This window comes from Doryrhamphus excisus, linkage group LG21 (genome assembly GCF_037039965.1).
Source record: "Doryrhamphus excisus strain RoL-2023G ecotype Guam linkage group LG21, RoL_Dexc_Guam_v1.1, whole genome shotgun sequence".
NCBI lineage: Eukaryota > Metazoa > Chordata > Actinopteri > Syngnathiformes > Syngnathidae > Doryrhamphus > Doryrhamphus excisus.
This window is the reverse complement of record NC_136377.1, coordinates 9,635,956-9,657,229: the sequence shown is the minus strand read 5'-3', so window position 1 is coordinate 9,657,229 and position 21,274 is coordinate 9,635,956. Positions and strand designations below refer to the sequence as shown.

The following is a 21,274-nucleotide window of genomic DNA, read 5'->3' as shown; positions in this document are numbered from 1 at the left end:
TTCAATATTGAACAAAGCAAAATTTGTTCTCAATCAGAAATCACTCCACACACTTTATGATGAGCCAATTCAAGAAACAATACAAGCAGTTGATGTTGAGTCTTGAACCAGTCATGATGTGCTATATATTAAGGATCAACTAATATATTGGGCCAATATTTGCGTTCTTTACTTGAATCGGTATTGGCTGATACGAGCGTGGGTTCGCCGATATATTTTTCCGCCGCATGATTTACAGACAGGCAGCTTTGTGTTGCCGAAGTACCCTGCAACGCTTGCAGTCGTGGTACCCTGCCGCCACATCATAAGCCGTTTTTAATTAGCCTCTAACAGTTAATTTTACGTAGTTGAAATATTGTCACATGCTTTAAAATAGGAAACATGAATACCAAGTAAAAGAATAAGCTTGCTTTTTAAACCATACATAGCCCTTTTAAGTCATGGTGTGGCAACAACAAATCCCCAAAACATCACATACCAACGCAACTGTCACGGTTCGGCATGTCTATGTTGCGGTGCGACCCCAAGATGCAGAGAGCAGGACCGAATGCAGGTAAAAATATTAATTTTTGCAGTAAATGCGGCAGCAGGAAAAAGGCAACTCAGGTAGCAAAAGGACAAATGATAATAATCCCACACGGCAAGAAGCACACACCTGAACTAAATACCAACACAAATTAGGGACAGGTGTGGATGATTATGACAATGGAGGCAAATGAGGCGAAACAGGAAGTCAAACACAAAATAAGAGCGTGCCAACCGGAAACCAAAACCCAGACCGTAAACTCAAACTGAAACTGTCACTGTCACTTAGGAACCCACACAGGGCGTGACAGTACACCCCCCTCAAGGATGGATCCCAGACGTCCAAAACAGAAGTCAAAGAGGGATGGGTGGTGGGGGGACCAGAGGTGGGTCGCCGACGGGACCCTTCAGGGGGTCGGCCGGGGCGGCAGGCCCGGCAGAACCAGCAAGACCCGGCTCCCGTGCCGGGTCTTGGGAACCCCAGGGGCTGCGCGGCTTGGGCACAGGCGGAATCCGGGATGCCACGCAGCTTGGCACGGGAGCCGGGTCTTGGGAACCCCAGGGGCTGCGCGGCTTGGGCACTGGAGGAATCTGAGATGCCACACAGCTTGGCACGGGAGCCGGGTCTTGAGAACCCCTGGGGCTGCGTGGCTTGAGCACTGGAGGCTTCTGAGACGACACGCAGCTTGGCACGGGAGCCGGGTCTTGGGAACCCCAGGGGCTGCGTGGCTTGGGTACAGGAGGGCTCTGAGACGCCACGCAGCTTGGCACGGGAGCCGGGTCTTGGGAACCCCTGGGGCTGCGTGGCTTGGGGACTGGAGGAATCTGTGACGCCATGCAGCTTGGCACGGGAGCCGGGTCTTGGGAACCCCAGGGGCTGCGTGGCTTGGGCACTGAAGGAATCTGGGACGCCACGCAGCTTGGCACGGGAGCCGGGTCTTGGGAACCCCAGGGGCTTGCGTGGCTTGGGCACTGGAGGAATCTGAGAGGCCACGCAGCTTGGCACGGGAGCCGGGTCTTGGGAACCCCAGGGGCTGCGTGGCTTGGGTACTGGAGGGATCTGTGACGCCTCGCCGCTTGGCACGTGAGCCGTCGGTGGGTGCACGACGGGCTGCGACTCGGCAACAGCGAGAGGGTACAGCTGTGCCGTGGCGTGACATGGCGAGGCGGAAGAGGGCGGCCACACCTCTTGGTCACGTGCTGTGCGTTGGCGACGCCGCCGCGTCAGAGGGTGTGCTGCGTGTGAAGCCATCGGCACAAGCGTGCAGTCCAGCCCCCATACCATGGTTTCCAGCTCCTCCGTACCTCGCACACGCCTGCTCCAACGCCTTGAAAAACTGCCGGGTCCACTCGTCAAACTCGTGATCTCCGTCGGGTTTGTTGAAACCGGCCGAGTAGGAGGGCGAGGGTACCTTGGCTCGGCGTGGAGGGGAGGACGAGCGGGGCTTCTCCTTCCGGCGCCGCGGCTTGCATCGGCGTCGCGGACGGTCTGGAGTGTCGTCGGTGGGTCCGGGATACAACCACGCCAATGAAACGAGCGTGTCGTCCGGCCCGCGCACCGTGTTCTCCAGTTCCCATGGCGGTCTCGCCATATCCTCGTCTTCCATGGCTTTGAACAGCTGCCAGGTCCAGAAAGCATTCTCTGCGAGGTCGTCGTCTTTTGGTGGGATTATTCTGTCACGGTTCGGCATGTCTGTGTTGCGGTGCCACCCCAGGATGCAGAGAGCAGGACCGAATGCAGGTAAAAATATTTATTTTTGCAGTAAATGCGGTAGCAGGAAAAAGGCAACTCAGGTAGCAGAAGGACAAATGATAATAATCCCACACGGCGAGAAGCACACACCTGAACTAAATACCAACACAAATTAGGGACATGTGTGGATGATGATGACAATGGAGGCAAATGAGGCGAAACAGGAAGTCAAACACAAAATAAGAGCGTGCCAACCGGAAACCAAAACCCAGACCGTAAACTCAAACCCAAACTGTCACTTAGGAACCCACATTGGGCGTGACAGCAACAGAGGAATAAAAGCACTCTCACTAGCTGAGCAGACCAAGAATGAACAACTATGCAACTTTAACTACAAACTGACCAACTATTTACATCGACGGTGCCGCAAAGCATGCTGGGAACCAGGAAGTGCTCCCAGCGACGCTACAATATAGTTTAGTTTGTGGGTGTGAGAACCATGAATGCTGCTGAATGCTTCATCTTTAAAAGTGCCTACCGTTGGAATTAGGGAGCTGCTGATGTAGTTGGAGGCTAATACTATGTACAGCTGTTACCAACACGGCTTTAATGGCAACCTTGGCAATTCAGTCCCATGGTGTTTGGAGGACTTTCATTCAGCCAACGCCGGGCTCAGGTTAAATGTATGTGCGCTCTCTCCGAGCACGCACACACACACACAACGAATTGGAGCTGCCATGTCTGCTATCAGAGGTCTTTACCGTGCATAACACGAACTTTAATGATGAGAAAAGTGCCTACCGTTGGAATTAGGGAGCTGCTGATGTAGTTGGAGGCTAATACTATGTACAGCTGTTACCAACACGGCTTTAATGGCAACCTTGGCAATTCAGTCCCATGGTGTTTGGAGGACTTTCATTCAGCCAACGCCGGGCTCAGGTTAAATGTATGTGCGCTCTCTCCGAGCACGCACACACACACACAACGAATTGGAGCTGCCATGTCTGCTATCAGAGGTCTTTACCGTGCACAACACGAACTTTAATGATGAGAGAAATGTTTTATATACCACTAAATTGTGTCAGTGTGATGTGTTTGTGTGTGGAGACAAATATCGGCCCAAGCAAAATCGGCCATCAGCTAAGGGTGATGGAAAAAAATCGGTATCGGCATCGGCCCAAAAAAAAACATATCGGTCGATCCCTGCTATATATATATATCACTATATTGATGGTTACTATAGTACCCATTATGTCATTGTATGGACATACACCATATGTCATGTCATATCATGTGACAAAAAAAACAAAACACAAAATAACAATAAATTAAAATAAATAAATAAATATATAAAATTATGGAAAGTGAACAAATGTAACAGTTAGTGATTGTAAAAGTACCAGATGGAGGGGTAGGATTTAATAAGCTTTGCTTCTTCCTACTCCTTTTGGACATGTGGAACTGGGAACTGATTATGGGATGCACTCAATTGTAATCTGATGCATGTTCAAATGAAATAAAACCATTACCATTTCCATTACCATTACAATAGCAGTGGTTCAGTGGTGGAGTAAAACAATTAAACAAGAATTACCACTGTAAAAAATACAGTATGCAGCAACAGTAAAGTTAAAGTCACAATTTCAACAGTGCAATCAATGTTTGTTTATATTCCTGTCTGCAAAACATACTGCTAATATGAATGCACTAGAACAGGGGTGCTCATTAAGTCGATCGCGATCTACCGGTCGATCGCGGCGTGACACAGGGCTCTACATTAAAAACCAAAATGACTTGCCCATAGGGAATCCTTAAGGTGAGAACTACTTGCCCGAACTTGCCCCATGTAAAATGAAAAGACTGCCATAATGATATCATGTAATTTTTTGTGTCATCACATGAGAATCTCAAATAAATAAAATAATAAAATAAATAATACTGTAGCGTTGCGTGTGTGTTGTATTCCGGGCTGTAGTTTCATGCATGGACGCTGGGGGGCAGTCATGTTCAGCTCGCGGTCTTGGAGCGGGCGTTTTGGGACCAAAGAAGAGGAACGAGAGGGAAAAAAGGAGAAGTTTGGTTGCCGTGCGCCCAGCTAGTTAGTTAAGTCTGCAACAGGCCAGTAAGTTGTTTTTCATGCTGCCTTAGAAATAAAAACCATGCAACGATAGAGGTTCATCACTTTTTGCTGTTTCCTTCAGAATTAGACGATGTTGGCAGCGACGCCATGATGGATGTTTTCGTAGTCAAACGATCGCTGATTGGTTGATCGCGAACAACGGGTGTGGGTAAAACGCGGACTGTGGATTACGGACCGCGGTCTAAATAAACGATTCTGATTGGTCCATTGCAAGGATTGCTTTGCAAATTACCACCGGAATTACCCAGTCCGTGTTTTACCAACACCCAACAAGAACCGCTTTAAAAAAAACTCTTGGCAGTATGGCATGCCAAAGTGCACTTGCCCGACGGGAATATCACTGATTAGATTTACTTGCCCAAATTTTGTTTTAACTTGCCCCGGGCCATCGGTACATCGTTATTGTCGAGCCCTGTGACATTAAAAAAATATCATCCTAGCATCAATGCCGTCACTTGAATCAAATCAAACAACGTCTCTAAGTGCAGCAGAACTTACGATGTCAGCCTATCATCCATCCCCGTTACTTGATTGACATACAGGACAACCAGTCAGATGACAACTGAATTTTGACCTTTAGGTCACCGCTCATGCGTAAACAACAATGCAAAGTGCTAAGCTAGTCGGCGAATTGCGTCAGATTTTAAGCCCTCACTAAAGTTTATGGTCACTAAAATGAGTGAAGTAGCTGGACCAAGTAAAAAGGCAAAAACATATCACTTCCATACGGAATGGGAGGTGGACTTTTTCACAATGTCTTTTTCGAAGTGCGTTTGCCTGGCTAACCTGGCTATCAGCAGCTACTGTCCGGACTATGCATCCCTGGCTGATTCAATTCAGTGCAAGTCATCAAAGTAAACTCAGGTAATTACAAAAAATGTTAATAGTTAATTATGTGTGTTTTGCAATATTGGCTCATTTGGTTATGTAAGGTACATCAACATACATTGTACGTACAAATAATCCTCAATACATTTGAAAATAAATAGATGTTTTGCATTTTTGTAGTGGGTAGATCATTTTGACTCGGTCATTTTAAAAGTAGCTCGCATGCTGAAAAAGTGTGAGCACCCCTGCACTAGAAGGTAGGCTAATACAGTAGTGAGGAGCAGAAAATGTAAAACAATGGACAACGGACAAATACCTACTGGTCAATTTTGAAAGCAGCGGAAGATCCACTTGTTCTGACCTGATTCGCTTGGTTTTTCCCCGGTGTGCGGCCAGGAACTGGACGGGGAGGCGGCGGTAGACTTGTCCGTGTTGTGGGGGACTGCATGTTTGCCGTGCTGCCGTTGTACGGCTTCTTAACACAGAATTCTTTGCAAATGACTGATGCTTTGTGGAGCTTTCCGCCGTTCTTTGCGAATCTGTAGTGTTTGTGCATATGTGAATATAAATGTGAATATTTATTTTAACATTATTATTTATTTGGATATACTTTTACTATTCAAAGTTTTTCCCCCTTATGTGCTGACAGTGAAATTAATAGCATTTAATTCTTTAATGTTATTTTATTATACCGTTATACAGTGTTCCCTCGCGACATCACGGTTCACCTTTTGTGGACTCACTGATTTGCAGAATTGTTTTTTGTGCTTTTACATTGTATGAACATGTATTGAGGTGGCAGGGTGGAAGAGTGGTTAGCATGTAGAAGTCTCTTACTTATTACAAGAATAGTTTGACTCTTAAGGGGACGCAAGGCACTATTTCCTGATTTAGGTTGCCAAGGCAACAAGAAGCAAAAGGACCCAAAGCACCCTCACTCTCACATGGACTATTGGCTTGGCCATCTCCCACTACCGTCTGAATCCCACCGTTCGTCCCCCTCTGCACACAATGAAACCTCCACATCCTTCACCCGCCGACCCAATTAGCAACTTTTGGCAACTGACACCTTTGTCTCCGGCCTTTGTTATTTGCAATAAGCACTTTTTGTTTGAAATCCACTAGTTATATTTGCAGACAGCAAAGATGGAGAGGTTGTTTATTTCTTTCGTCTTTTTCCTGATTACGGAGTGGCCACAGCTGATCTTTTTGATCCGCATACTGATTTTTGGCTTGAGCCCTTTATATTCCGGATGCTCCTCCTGACGAATACTGATTATGCTTACTATAGTCCTTGCTATACGTAACGGCTCGCTATAAGCGTTGTGAGTGACACCAAGATGTCAAGGGTTCTACCAAGAGCTACCAAAATAACAACAGGACAGACTGACACAGAGGAGACACCAGCTCTCAGCTTATAAAAGAAGTGACAAGCTATGTCATATTGGAAAAGCTGACTTGCGTCACTCTGGGTAGGACTTGGGACTTTTAAGATATGTGGAAACCTTTACTGGACTACATTAAGCAATGGGAGTCACCTACAGTCACCTACAACAAGTGGAGTTGTGTGACTTGTATTGGTGTGTACGTCTTTTGTTTGCTTGTCTGTTGTTGTGCTTTGGGTTCTTTTTTTTAATGCAAAAAACAACAAAATATTAATAAATAAATAAAAACCTACACCAGACAAAATCACTAAGAAGACCGAGCAAGATGCTCATATGTTTTGATCGTTTTTTGCTTTTTACATGAGGATTATTTTGAACTTACCAGCTCAACAAGGAGCACACGTCTTTGCTAAAAGACACAGATGTTCCATCAGTCAACATCCCAAAGAGAGCGTACATTTTAAGTAATTGTTTTGTGTGTGTGTTTCACTACAGCCTGATCTGCCGAGCACACAGCAACATTATTCTCTGCAAAGGCCAGGAGACGTCTTACCTTGTTGACGGAAGTAGCATTAGTTCCAATCAATGGGTCCCTGAAATCAATGCGTCAAGGAAAGACTTTCCCGTGATGTTTTAAGTCATCAAAATATAGCAAGATACTTTAAGTTAGTGCTGGGCAATATTCAATATTTCTTTTAAGCACGATATCAAAAGCCAGACGAAATCCATCAGACCAGAGAATTTTGTTTCTCATGGTCAGAGAGTCATTCAGGTGCTTTTTGGCAAATTCCAGACGGGCTGCCATGTTCCTTTTACTAAGGAGTGGCTTTCGTCTGGCCACTCTACCATACAGGCCTGATTGGTGGATTGCTGCAGAGATGGTTGTCCTTCTGGAAGGCTCTCCTCTCTCCACAGAGGAACGCTGGAGCTCTGACAGAGTGACCATCGAGGCCTTGGTCACCTCCCTGACTAAGGCCCTTCTTCCCCGATTGCTCAGTTTAGAAGGCCGGCCAGCTCTAGGAAGAGTCCTGGTGGTTCCAAACGCCTTCCATTTACGAATAATGGAGGCCACTGTGCTCATTGGGACCTTCAAAGCAGCAGAAATTTTTCTGCATCCTTCCCCAGATTTGTGCCTCAAGACAATCCTGTCTCGCAAGTCTACAGACAGTTCTTTTGACTTCATGCTTGGTGTTTGTGCTCTGACATGCACAGTCAACTGTGGGACCTTATATAGACAGTTATTATATTTCCAAATCATGTCCAATCAACTGAATTTACTGCAGGTGGACTCCAATTAAGCTGTAGAAAGATCTCAAGGATGATCAGTGGAAAAAAGATGCACCTGAGCTCAATTTTGAGCTTCATGGCAAAGGCTGTGAATACTTATGTAAATGTGATTTTTTTGTTTTCTATTTTTAATAAATTCAAAACATGCCAAAAAAACCTTTTTTCACATTGTCATAATGGAGTATTTTGTGTAGAATTTTGAGGTAAGAGATTAATTTAATTCAGTTTGGAATGAGGCTGTAACATGACAAAATGTAGAAAAAGTGAAGCGCTGTGAATACTTTCCGGATGCACTGTATATATAGCACATCATGACTGGTTCAAGACTCTTCATCCTTGTATTGTTTCTTGAATTGGCTCATCGCTGCATTGTTTGAGGGTCTTACTATATTACTATACTATATACGTATTTGTGATTTTAGAAATAAGGAGTTAGTATGTTCTCTGTAGGCGGCATTATGAATTATCCTTACTGACCTTTTTTGCAGATATAGACTGGACATGATATGAAGGTCTCGTGTTTCAAGATGGCGCCATGCATTTTGCTTATCTACATCCAATTAGTACAACCACAGAATTAATATGTCAACAGATCCCACACGTACGGAAGACACAGTGGGCAGTTATAAAACCATAAGAGCTCCTCGCACGATGGCAGCTCGTGAACAGATGCGTGGCTGCATGCAACGTTCAGGGATTAACTCATCTGCAACTGAGAGAATTTTAGCATGATGCAATTTAAGCCACAAGAAACTGAAATGATTTTGAAAAGTAGCTTGAGAAACACCCACACTCAATATATTTAATTTGGGTGTAGGCATGCAGTAATATTTGTAATGTAAAGGCCCAAATATAGATGCTGTGGTAGGCCTACCGTATTTCCTGTTGTGATATCACACTGGCCACTTTTCCACAGCACACTACTACTACTCGCCTAGCTTAACGGGAAACTGTGAAAACCAGGCGGTATTGAAGACATCTGTTGTAACAAGACATGCTAACGAACAACCGCGGAGGAGAACAAAGGGATCCTATACAAGGGCTCCAGCTATGAAATATTTTAGTCATCAAGTATTCTAATGAAAATGTTTCCATTTTGGAGTAAACAAAAAAACACATTTTTGCTTGGTTAAAGTGCCCAAGAGATATAATAAATACCCAAGAGAAAATAATAACAATAATAACATTTCACTAAATAATGAATGAGCAACTGTTACATTTGTTCACTTCCTGCCTTTCTAATATAATTTAAGGGTTTTTTTTGTTTGTTTTTTGTGACGTACCGAAGTACAAGGTGATATGACCATACAGGGACATAATGAGTACCATCGTAACCGTCAATATAATGATATATACGTATATATATCACTATACAGTGATACTATATCAGCAAGTTTAAATATTTGTGATTTTAGAAATAAGGAGTTAGTATGTTCTCTGTAGGCGGCATTATGAATTATCCTTACTGGCCTTTTTTGCAGTACATTTAGCGAGTAAAGATTGCTTTTGTAGTTATTAGCCCATATTTTCACACAATAAGTAAGATATGGTAGAACCAGAGAGCAATAAAGAGTGTGGAGTGATGTCTGATTGAACGAAGAACGAACAATATTTTCTTGGGTCTGATGGACTACATGATGGTGTTTTTGTAAATGAATTCATCGGGTGTCCCCGTGCGGACAGGGCCTTAGTTTCACCCCTACCAGATTATTTCTCTTCCCACGACTTTACTGTACTGACCCTGCTGTGGGCTGCATCGTGTCATCTCACAGCTGTGCTTTGGTGAGTCACACAAACAGTCTAGGCCACTTCCAGGGACAGGCAGGAATAACTACTAGACCATTTTCTTCTTCCCACAGAAAGAGGCATGACTTACTGTCTTTAGGAGGGACCGGGGAGCTGGAGGTTCCGCCTGTCGATGTCCTTCCCATCGGACTGGAATGCTTGGGCGCACGACCAGGGATTTTCAGCCCACTGGACTTGAGCGTGTTCATCATCAGGTGTCAGAGTAAATGACCAGCAACCTGAGAAGTAGTGAAGGCTTGTGGGTCAGGCACTAGGCAAGTAGGAGTATGAGGAGGCAGCTTTCTCTCTTCATGTTTTACTCCTAAAGCGACAAAAGAGGGAAAGTTTCAATGAGAGTTGAAAAGCCAAAGTAAACACAAGTAAAAGCCACCTCCAGGTGGGTTGCAAAAGTATTCATACACATGAGCAACACTCAATTTATTGCTACAGAACAAAGGAAAAGTGTGTTTCTCCTGTTTACATGAAAGAAATCGCACAAACATGACAATCCATCACTGTTGTTGTTCATAAGTACTCTTTATAAACTATAGAGAGATTGCATAAGTCTGGATTTCATTGTTGCAAAAGTATTCATACCCTTACACCAAAGTTGTCCTTCTTAGTTAAATGATTGCATAGCAAAAACTCTTGCATCATAGTGACACAGGCATGCACTTACACACCTATGACTCCAATAGACTTCATTACAGTCACCCCATGCTTGTCAGCAGACAACAGTCATAAAGTCAAAGGAGCTGTCAGAAGACCTCACAAAGAAAGTTCTAGAGAAGCATAGACATGGACAAAGCTATGCAGCTATCATGGGTGCCGTCAATGTGCCACAAGGTACTGTAGCATCACTTGTCCAGAAGTGGAAGCGTCATGGTGCCACTGACAACCTCCGAAGAACAGGGCACCCCTCCAAGATCACGGCAAAAGGCAAGAGAAACTGTTCAGGGAAGCAAGAGAAAACCTCTCTTTAACTCTTGAAGGCCTGAAGCAGTCTCTCCAGTTTGCTGGGACTGATGTACACAAGTCCATATAGCCCACACTTTACACAAGAAAGATCTTCATGGACGTTTTGCAAAGAAAAAGACATACATCTGAAGGCTTATTTGAAGTAATGTGGGAAAGAGTGATCTGGTCAGATGAAACAACAATTGAACTTTTTGGCAAACATAGACCAGGAAGTATGTTTGGTGCAAAGCCAACACAGCTGATGATGCGCTCATAACCATCCCTACCTTGAAACATGGAGGTGGGAACATAATGCTATGGGGCAGTTTCTCTTCCTCTGGTCCTGGTGAGCTTGTCCATGTACAAGGGACTATGAATAGTGTAGAATACACTGACATCCTGGAGAAGAACCTCTTTGTGTCTGCAATAAGCCTGAACCTTGAAAGGAGGTTTATCCTTCAGCAGGAAAATGATCAAAACACACAGCTCAAGTGACACAAGAATGGGTCAGGAAGAAGAAAGTGAAGCTTCCAGATTGGCCAAGTCAGAGCCTGGATCTCAACCCCTGTGGCAGGATGTGAAGATTGTCGTCCACCAAAGATCACCAAGGAACCTGACTCAGCTGGAGTGATATTGCAAAGGGGAGTGGGCAAAACTCATTTCTGGCTATCCAAAGCGATTGGAAGCTTGTATTGTTGCCAAAGGAGCTACAACCAAGTGCTGACTATGACTTGATGCCTTGGTGTGAATGCTTTTGCAACAATGGAATACAGACTTGTGCAATCTATCTATAGTAAAGTATACTTAGGAACAAAAACACTGATGGATTGTCATGTTTGTGATATTTCCTTTATATGTAACTAGGAGAAGCACACCTTTTCTTCGTTCTGTGCCGATAAATTGAGTGTTGCTCAAAACAGCTGAAACAGCAAACATGTTTCTTCAAAATATCATTATGAACATGACCCCCCCCACACACACATACACTAAGTTAAAAAGTACCAAATACCACCCAGAAGTGCATACAATTCTACACAAGTTCCCAAGCCTGACTTACATAACCATTTAAAGCCAATGTGAACGTTACACAGCCTGTGTCAACAGCCTTATCATTAGCAAGCTAATGCTAACAGAGGCAACAGGAGAGCCCAACCGCAGAAGTAAATAGCAACTGAATACAGCGCGAGGGAATAATCTCCTGGTGAGTCCGCTATTACTGATAGTTGAAAACAGCATATGAAACCCAGTTGAGGTCAAATGTAGTATGTTTACAAAGCAAAATACGGATAATCTAATAATAATATAATCATAAGTTCAGCCTCCTCCTCCACCGCAGCGACTTGTGAGGGGCAGGCAGAATGCTCTGCCTCCACCCCCGACTGCTGAACACCAGTCACTCATTGGCTGATCTGGGCATGCACTGCGGTCTCACGAAGAAACACAGCTTTCTGATATGTTTTAATTGTTCCCGAATACAAACATTTTAAAAGTATTTGTTTGAATAAATTATTTGTAAAAAAAAAGTCATTTTTTTGTAAAAAAAAAAAAAAAAAAAGTCGGCTCCACCCCTATAGCATACACTAGCTTCTTTACACTAGCTTCTTGGAGCACAGCACACAAAAACATACACCTTTCCCCGAGTTGTCTTGAATGCAGCATAATGTAGGTTTGGACAGTAGCGGTTTGGGGGGAGGGGCTTGTCAATAGCTGCATTCAGAGCCCTACCCCATGGCTACAATGAGTTTGTGTTTGTCTGGATCCGGGTCTGGGGATTTTTTCATTGGTCATATTGAAACGCCAGCACGGTGCAGGAATACTTTAAGCCCTGAAGTTAAGCAGAATCATAATAACACATGAATAAAGTCTCAGAACAACAAAATCAAATTTGGTTGGAATAAGCCAAGTATAAAGGTAAGACACCAAATGAGGAAAAATGACATTACAAGAATTAATTATGTTGCTTAATGGTTTACTAGAATAAACTTGCAATAATAATTATTCTATAAATGGTCTTACTACAGGTATAGATTTAAGATATTACAACCTTTTCTTTTGTTCTTTTATCAACTTTTTTCTTCTGATGTGAGGGTGTTTTTTTTGCTTTATTCTTTTTAGTTTAACATTCTTGAATGGTTGATTTTGAAGTAAGCTTAAAAGTGTCCCATTTTAAGTAAGTTAAAAGTATGCTTGTCGGATGTCTTGTTTGCCATCATCGACTAACGTTTGATACATTGATTTGATACCCCATTTACAACCATAATAATGAACATATTGGTAAATAACTCTAATAGGGTGTCATAAAGACAACATTGAGGTCTGTTATCCCACTAAAAGCATTTTTTTGAGAGGGCTTGTGCTGTTGTTCTTAATGTCCTGTAGAAGATGTAATGCAGTTCAACCCAGAATAAACAACCATACCATCTATCGTCAGGCTTTAAACTAGATTGCGTCTCGTCAGTTCTTGACTACTTCATCATCACATGATTGTTTATGCATATTAAGAGGTATCAAATAGGTCACGGATTTGTTACAAATGTAGTGCATGTGCATATTTAAGGCCTGAGCCTGCAGAGTGGTGGAGTCTGGAGGCTGGAGGAGTGTGAAGGGATGATAATGCGCACCTCCACCAAATGCATCTAGTTTGCTCTATTGTTGTGGCGACTGCGGCTACATCAACGCTAAAGAAGCAAAAACCAAAAAAAGACTCCCTACCTCTCATTCAACAATCACACAGGCAAATACTCACGCTGAAGCGTCCGAAAGGGTGTGCAAAAATCCCGACAAGGACGGGAGAATTAGCAGGCTGCCACTCCCTGGGATGCAAATATGGATGCTGGCGGGGATCAGAAAGGGAGAGTCCGCGTGCCGTGGATCCTTCAGGCGGTGTCAGTAAAGTGACGGACCAATGCTGCTTTAGCACGTAGCTTCCAGTTCCGTTTAATCCACCGCATGGAACAAAAACACTGAATCGTCTGTGGGTGGTGTTTTAGTGTCCACCAGAAATCCGATTGTCCGACATTTCCCCCACGACTTCAAACGCCTCAAACAACTTTTCTTTTGTCTTATTATCCTCAGAATGGGTTTTCCAGTTTTGTATTACCCTCTCAAGCTGTCATTTCTTCAGCCTTCCCTCGGTTCTCCTCGTCATATGTGAATCCGATGGGGTAGGCACTACTTACACCGGCGAAACGAAACAAAGGGGGCCTTGGAAGCAGAGCCTCCTGGGGGACGGATGAGTAGACTAGTCTCCAACAGCCCCTAATGGTGCGCTCCGTTTAAAAACTGTCGATTTAAAACTACCCTTGTTTTTCGGCTGAAATACATAAATCATGAGATTCCTGTATGATAATATCAAATCATTTATACTCCCACGCAATTGGACATTGTTAAACTTGCCGATATAAATAGCGTTAATAATGGCAGCACAAGAAACATTAACAGAACTTCCGCTTCCTTGTGCAGTCCTCACTCAGGAACATCCAGCATTGCATTTACCAAAATAACAATTTTAACGAATACAGATGTAATTGTGGTTATAATATATACTGTTTATTTATAATGTATATTGTTTAATATTATGGTGTACCATGTTCATTAATGTTTGCCTGATAGCAACGGCTTTGACGAAAATAATTCTTAACGTAAACATTTGTGCATACTCTTTGAACGTTAACTTGAACGACAATTATTATGATGGGTCCGGTACAACACCGGTTCCGCGAGTATTGACACATAGGCGCATCTGTCAGCTCAAAGAGGCTAAGAGGCGAACGAAGACCGTGTTGCGCGTATCGCTTTAAGAAAAAGTCACGTGACTGATAAAGTCATTGAGGCGCCAAAACCGGTGTTGATAAGAAATCGAGTCAGACTTCTGTCATGGGGTGTAGAGTCTCGGCAATAAGACATGTTTTGAAGCACAATTCTTCCATTTAATTCACTGTGACACAGAGACTGAATGCAAATAAAGTGTACCACTGTGTGGGACCATTTGGATTTTTGTTTGATCGGCAAACATTTGGTTGAATTTCATTTAATACCTTATTTCATCTCTGAAGCAGTTAACCTCCTCTTGCACTGAGAGAATTCATCTGCATTTCAGTGAATCTTGGTTGAAAATATTACTTTTATTTTCTGCAGGTTAAATGTCATTTGTTTTACTGAACTGTCCTATGAAAAAAAAGCACCTAATCAATACACATGGTATAGCACACCAACAACAGTAGTTTAATTAAATGAAATTAGAATTAAGGGCTGCAAATATATACACACACATACATGACATGACATGATACATGAAACATGACAGTATCCCCCCCTCCCCCCACACACACACACACATAAGACGCCCCCTGGTGGCATGTGGCACACCTGACCAGAAAGCAGCACATTACAGTAATCGAGGCAAGCAGGCATGTCTGTTTTGCTGCACTAACAAGTTTTGGAAACCCACCAAGAGATACTTCCTCATAATACGAGAAGCTGGTAGGACGAAGAATAGAAGTAATGGCAACAGTAGTCTTGGCTGCGGACAAGTTTAACCGAACTGGAGGCAGGGCGTCCTTAATTTTCTTCCAAATGAGCTCAATTTTATTTGTAAGAAATTATATAAACTCGTCTGCTGAAATAGGGGAGCTATTGGGAGAGGTCCTCTTTTGAGTTAACAATGCAACTGTGTCGAATATTTGGGTTATTATGGGCATGCACTGCATTGCAGGCCCCCACTGACAGGTGCCAAGCGGGAGTCAAAGTGGGCTCTGTATAGCAGAGATACCCATTTTAATATTCCTGAAAATGTTTAGCTATTATTATGGGCATGCACTGCAAAGCAGGCCCCCACTGCGCCAAGCAGCAGTCAATGGGGGCTCTGCATAGCAGATTTGTAATGTTAAGATTTGTGTTTCTTTTAGATTAAGTTTATATCCTGAGTAAAAACCAAACATTCCCAAATGGTTTATCAGTTTTGGCAGGCTCTGATCTGGGTCCCCCAGATAGCAAAAAGTCCAAAATATGTTCTTCACCATCAATCCATATTCCAGTTCATTCTGTGCTTTGTCTAATTAGCGGTGCCAGGGGTTCAATAAAAATTGCAAAGAGGCTTGGTGACAGGCAGCATCACTGTCTGGTAGACCTCTGAAGTGCTATGCTCTCAGTTAGGCTACCATTTATTTTTATTTGTGCAGTTGTTTTTTGGTACAATGTTTTAATGCATGTGATGCATGTGATGCGTGACTTCTCATTTAATCCAAATATCTTGAGCACTTGGAAAAGGAAGGCCCAATTCACACTATCGAATGCCTTTTCTGCATCCAGTCTTATTAATGCAGCTTTAATATTATGATGCTTGACATTGCTTGGTCAATAATGTGTAGTGTTCTCCTAATGCTGTCATGAGTTTGGCGCCCCTTGATAAAGCCTGTTTGGTCCTCGTCTATGAGGTCATTCATAATTTGTTCATATCTCTTTGCTAAGGTTGACGTATACAGTTTATAATCAACATTTAGCACTGAGATGGGTCTATATCCTGAGCAGGTCTGATCGTCCTTTCCCTTGGAAATGACTGAAATCAAGGCCTCGTTCCACGACGGTGGGAGTACACCGTGCTCCAGTGTATAGTTAAAGGAGGACTGTAACAATGGAACAAGCTGCGTCTCAAATTTCTTGCACCATTCGGACGGCAAGCCATCACTACCGGGGGACTTATTTGGTTTAAGTTTCCTAATGGCCTTCTCTATTTCCAATTTAGAAACAGGTGCTGTTAAAAGGTCAATCTGTTTTATCCCAATTGCAGGTAAATCTAGTGTTTCCAAAAAGGATCTCATTTGATCAATGTTTGCTAACGGGGGTTGACTATAAAGATCATTATAGTACTTATAAAAAATATTTTTAATCTCTTTTAGGGTCTCTAATTTTATAAATTATCCTCTCCGCTATTTGTTTCTTAAATCTCCTAGCCAGTAGTTTTGTTGCTCTAGGTCCAGCCTCATAATAAGATTGCTTTAGGAATCTCAATTTCTTTTCTACTTCCATAGTAGACATTTTATCCAAGTTTTTCTTATATTCCTGAATCTTTGGAAGCAGCCCAGAATCCTGGGTAATCTTATACTGTTGTTTGGTTATGAGTAGCCTTTCCCTTCCCTCCTTATATTCTTTCTCTTTTTCCTTTTTGAGGGCTGCTGTTTTAGCTATGTATTTTCCCCTCACAACTGCCTTAAGGGCATCCCACAAAATATTTGGGTTCATATCCCCATTATCATTATCCTCCAGGTCTCTCCCAGCTTCTTCCGTTTTATTATTTAGGCATCCCACATTTAGTCTCCATAATGTGTTTTTCTTGTCTGGTGTCGGTCAACAGTTAAATGAATCTCACAGTGATCTGACACATGTGCTACTCCAGTTTCACATTCTTGTATTCGATGTAAATCACTTTTTAAGTTGAAAAAGTAATCAATTCTAGCATCTTATTGGGAGTTGTTTCTCTGCAACCGGCTCTCCAGCTCAACAATTTTATTCCGCAGGCCGTCTTTCTCCTTCCTCTCGGCTAGCAGCATGTTACCTCGTTTTTAAAATTTGCGAGGTCTTCCTTCATTGCTTTCTTAAGCCCGCTTTCCATGTCACAGAGCCGCTGGCTCAAGGTGTCTTTCAAGTTTTTAAACTCCCGTGTGAGCAGTGCAAGACCCCGGAGCATCGGCTCATAGCGAGCCCCACTAGCTTCTGTAAAAGCGAGTAAAAGCAACTATAGTGCCAATTTAAATTATTGGAGGTACTTTTGAACGCCGATGGTGGGGAGCTCACACTTACACGTCCATCTTGCTAGCGTGCCACCCGACATTTCTCCCTCTTTTATAGTGTTGCGGAGGTTGAGTTTGGTAAAAATCTTTACCGATGACCTGGCTAAGGTCATGATGTTCCTCCAGAACCCCCAATAAATCAATTAAACCTTTCCAAAAACATGAACGTTAGTTGACGTTAATTGGCCACTCCAAATTGCCCATAGGTATGAATGTGAGTGTGAATGGTTGTTTGTCTATGTGCCCTGTGATTGGCTGGCCACCAGTCCAGGGTGTACGCTGAAGTCAGCTGGGATAGGCTCCAACATCCCCGGGACCCTAATGAGGATAGAAGATGCATGGATAAACAGGTCCCCAGCTGCTGTTCCTTGGCTTCTGTCCCACACAAGTGACTGACGAGAATTGTACCTTGGGCCTTGTGATTGTGCCAATCATTTTCCTCTCCTTGTTGCCAGAGTAACATGCGGCATGAGCGGATAATGTCCCTCTGTGTTTTTTACAATAAAGAACTCTGTGTTTTGTTTTGTTTTTTTCTTCAATGTGTGGCCGGTGGCCCTCGCCAGGCAGGCTGCTTCTCACAGGAAGTGGCTGGATTACGCCACTTTAATCCCATCAGCCTGCCATGTGAGACCAGGGGAATACAAAGAATGGAAAAGCACAATCTCAGGTGGAATGTACACCCATTTTGTTTTCTGTCTCGATGGTGTGTCAAAGGTCAGTTTTTTGTTGTTTTTAGGGAGTCAAAGAGAATGATTAACTGCACTGTCAAGCAGGGAGTGTGTGTCTTTGACAGGCAGTGATGGCCCGGACGGTGGTGAGCATCTGATCATGACATGATGTCCATGATGTGCAAGAACACAGGACGTGAATATGTTGTTTCTTTGTTTTGCAATGCAACCTGCTGCTAAAGGGACTTTTGGCAGGCAAACATGTTAAAATCCTCAGGAAACTGAGACGGAAGCAGGATCAACATCATCAGAAACAACAGTTGTCTTCATCTCATCCGCAGCAGCGAGGAAGCAAGGCGACGTGAATAATACACAGTAAGTCAAATTGACCAATGATCCCGCCGAGTTGTAGTGGTTAGCGTTCTGGACTTTGGAGCGGCCGCCTTGGGTTCTCGGGAATCTTCACTAGTAAGCACCATCGGTATTCGTCAGGAAGGGCATCCGGACTATAAAGGGCTCAAGCCAAAGATCAGTATGTGGAGCAAAAAGATCCGCTGTGGCGACCCCGTAATCAGGGAAAAGTCAAACAAACAAATGAAAATGACCAATACATAAGTTACACATGAAAAATCTCAATTCATGTGTTCAAATCAAAGTGATTGAAATTATTATTAACTGTAAAACAATGAAGACATAAAAGAGACGTGTCACTCCTGAAGGACTGTATTTCACAACTTAGCTTTCTTTACCCTCAATCTCAGATAAAACGAGCTGTAGAACCATCTCAACCAATTTCTTGTAGGAACCCCCTAGTCCTAGCTTCTCATTTCATCTTCATTTACTTTTCTTGTTTGCCATTTATTTTGTTAATTGTGTATATTTTAATTGATTGAATTGATTGGTTGGATAGGTACAACATGCAAACTGGATCTTATCATTGGCGGGACAGTGTTTGTCATCGTCGTACATTTGCTAACAGTAACAGCAAATGTCTGTCCATTCTCATCAATGGACGATCCAGGAAGCGCCCAGCCCACAGAGCACACACCTTTTGTACACTCTGTTGTCCACTCAATGGACAGGCATGCTTCTGGTTCTATCCACAACTTCTTACTACTGGAAACAATTTCATACGTATATGTGTAGTGAGTGTTGTTCAGCTGATTGCTGTGCAACATGTAATTGAATACTCTCAGCGCTTGTTCCAGCCGAGTGTGTTAATCTTAGTAGCCTGTGCACCATCAATCATGTTTGAAATAGTTAGCATGCAAATTTTAATTCAATGCTTATTTGTAATAAATGGCTGAGTCAAAATGTATTTGTTTTACATACCTGGTTTTAAGCTGTACTTGGAAGCTCCCTGAGATCCATCCATCCATTTTCTACATCGCTTATCCTGAGCAGGGTCACGGGTATGATGAAGCCTATCCCAGTTGTCTTTGGGTGAGAGCAGGGGTACACCCTGGACTGGTTGCCAGCCAATGACAGGGCACATATAGACAAACAACCATTCACACTCACATTCATACCTATGGACAATTTAGAGTCTCCAATTAACCATTAATTAAATGGTTTTGGAATGTGAGAGGAAACTAAAGAAAACCCACACACGCACAAGGAGAACATGCAAACTCCACACAGAGATGCCCAAACAGATTCCAAGCTCTGTAAAATCCAACTGTGCAAAATGTAAGTTATTGTAATATTTTCAGCTGGTTTTAAAATTTTCCCCAGGAGTATATACTATAAAGCAAGAAACCCAGTCTGGTAGCTTGAATGAGGGTTTCAGCGGCAGAAAAAGAGAGGGGAGGGTGAAGATGGGCAATGTTTTTTGGGTGGAAGAAAGCAGTTTGGCTTATCTGGGTATTGTGGTGGTAAAAGAAAAGGGTGCTGTCGAGGAAAATGCCAAGATTATGTACGTAAGAAGAGTGAGTGAGGGTGATGTAGAGTGAGTTAGTTGGAGTTTCATATATGTACAAATTGAAAAACTACACAACCAGACCACAACAACTAATTTTCTATTCCTTGTGAAGCCCAACAGAGGTAGCCATGGCGTCGGCAGCGCTAGAGCTGATGGGCTTCTTCCTGGGCCTGGTGGGGATGCTGGGCACCCTTGTGGCCACAGTGCTCCCCTATTGGCAGATTTCTGCACACATCGGCTCCAACATCGTGACGGCTGTGGCCAGCATGAAGGGCCTCTGGATGGAGTGTGTCTACCAGAGCACAGGGGCCTTCCAGTGCGAGACCTACAACTCCATCCTTGCGCTGACGGCTGACCTGCAGGCGTCACGTGCCCTCATGGTCATCTCCTTGGTGCTGTCTATGCTGGGTGTCGTCATTTCAACTTTGGGGATGCAGTGCACCGTCTGCCTTGAGGACTCCGGGGCGGCAAAGAGTCGAGTGGCTGGGACCGGGGGTTGCCTCTTCCTTATTGCAGGCTTCCTGGCACTCATCCCCCTGTCATGGACCACACATGAGGTGATCCAGACTTTCTACAGTCCGACAATGCCCACCAGTATGAAGTTTGAGCTGGGTGAGAGCCTCTACCTGGGACTGGCCTCAGCGCTGCTCTCCATGCTAGGTGGCGGCATGCTAAGCACCTCCTGCTGTGAGGAGCAGGAGAGTGGCCGCAGAAGGAGGGGCGGTGGCTACCCTTACCCCATTGGGGGCGGCACCATGCTGGCCCCCGGAGTGCGCAACAACTCGCAGCCCTCCCAAAATCTCCCTCTTCAGATGGGACGCCTGTGTTCAGCCAGTAGGGGGCAAAAACTGGTCCGAAGTGGCAGCGAAAGCTCACACACAAGTGGGCGTGGAGTCCACAAGACCAAGAAGCCCACAGCTGCAGGGTATGATGTCACAGGATATGTTTGAGGACATCGGGAATTTTTTCTTCTTGGCTATGGCTGCACCCCACCTCACCCAAAAGTGACTACTTGAAAAATGTTGAAATTGAAACATTTTGAGACTGTATGATTTATGTAATAAATACATTTTGGCCTCTTTGAAGAACATTACAAGAGTGATCCATTTGACAGGTCTACATTGTGGATGTGTTCCTGCTTGAGCGAACATCTTGTTGGGTACATTATTTCTAGTGTTTTCTATTTTCTGTTACGCAAGGTGGTGATTATCATTGATGGCTGTGCATGGGCTTGTGTGTGAGCCCTTGCAGGCCTCGACTTTGTAGATCATTTTTAGTCCTTTCTATTTCTACTGTA

General features: G+C 43.7%; 2 protein-coding genes across 4 annotated transcripts in view; one reads left to right on the top strand and one right to left on the bottom strand.

The window, feature by feature from the left end:
- clip2 (CAP-GLY domain containing linker protein 2) overlaps positions 1 to 14,154 on the bottom strand; it is a 49,658-nt gene extending 35,504 nt beyond the window's left edge. For 2 of the 3 annotated variants that reach the window (XR_009132169.2, XM_058088321.2), the window contains exons 1-2: positions 13,347 to 14,154; positions 9,735 to 9,965 (exon numbers count right to left, since the gene is read on the bottom strand). Coding sequence is in view for 2 of the 3 variants with exons in the window: in XM_058088321.2 (XP_057944304.2) it covers positions 9,735 to 9,855 (121 nt within the window). In the remaining variant the exon portion in view is untranslated. The remainder of the gene's footprint in view (positions 1 to 9,734; positions 9,966 to 13,346) is intronic. The other variant, XM_058088322.2, reaches the window with a different exon arrangement.
- A 3,833-nt stretch (positions 14,155 to 17,987) lies between these two features.
- Positions 17,988 to 21,079, top strand: cldn2 (claudin 2). Its single transcript, XM_058087295.2, has 2 exons — positions 17,988 to 18,431; positions 20,090 to 21,079. The coding sequence occupies exon 2, from the start codon at positions 20,106 to 20,108 to the stop codon at positions 20,925 to 20,927; it is 822 nt and encodes a 273-aa protein (XP_057943278.2). The 5' UTR covers positions 17,988 to 18,431; positions 20,090 to 20,105; the 3' UTR covers positions 20,928 to 21,079.
- The last annotated feature ends 195 nt before the right edge of the window (positions 21,080 to 21,274 follow it).

What these genes read in the sequence shown, in the direction of transcription:
- cldn2 (XM_058087295.2), top strand. Translation starts at nt 20,106, where the DNA reads ATGGCGTCGGCAGCGCTAGAGCTGATGGGCTTCTTCCTGGGCCTGGTG.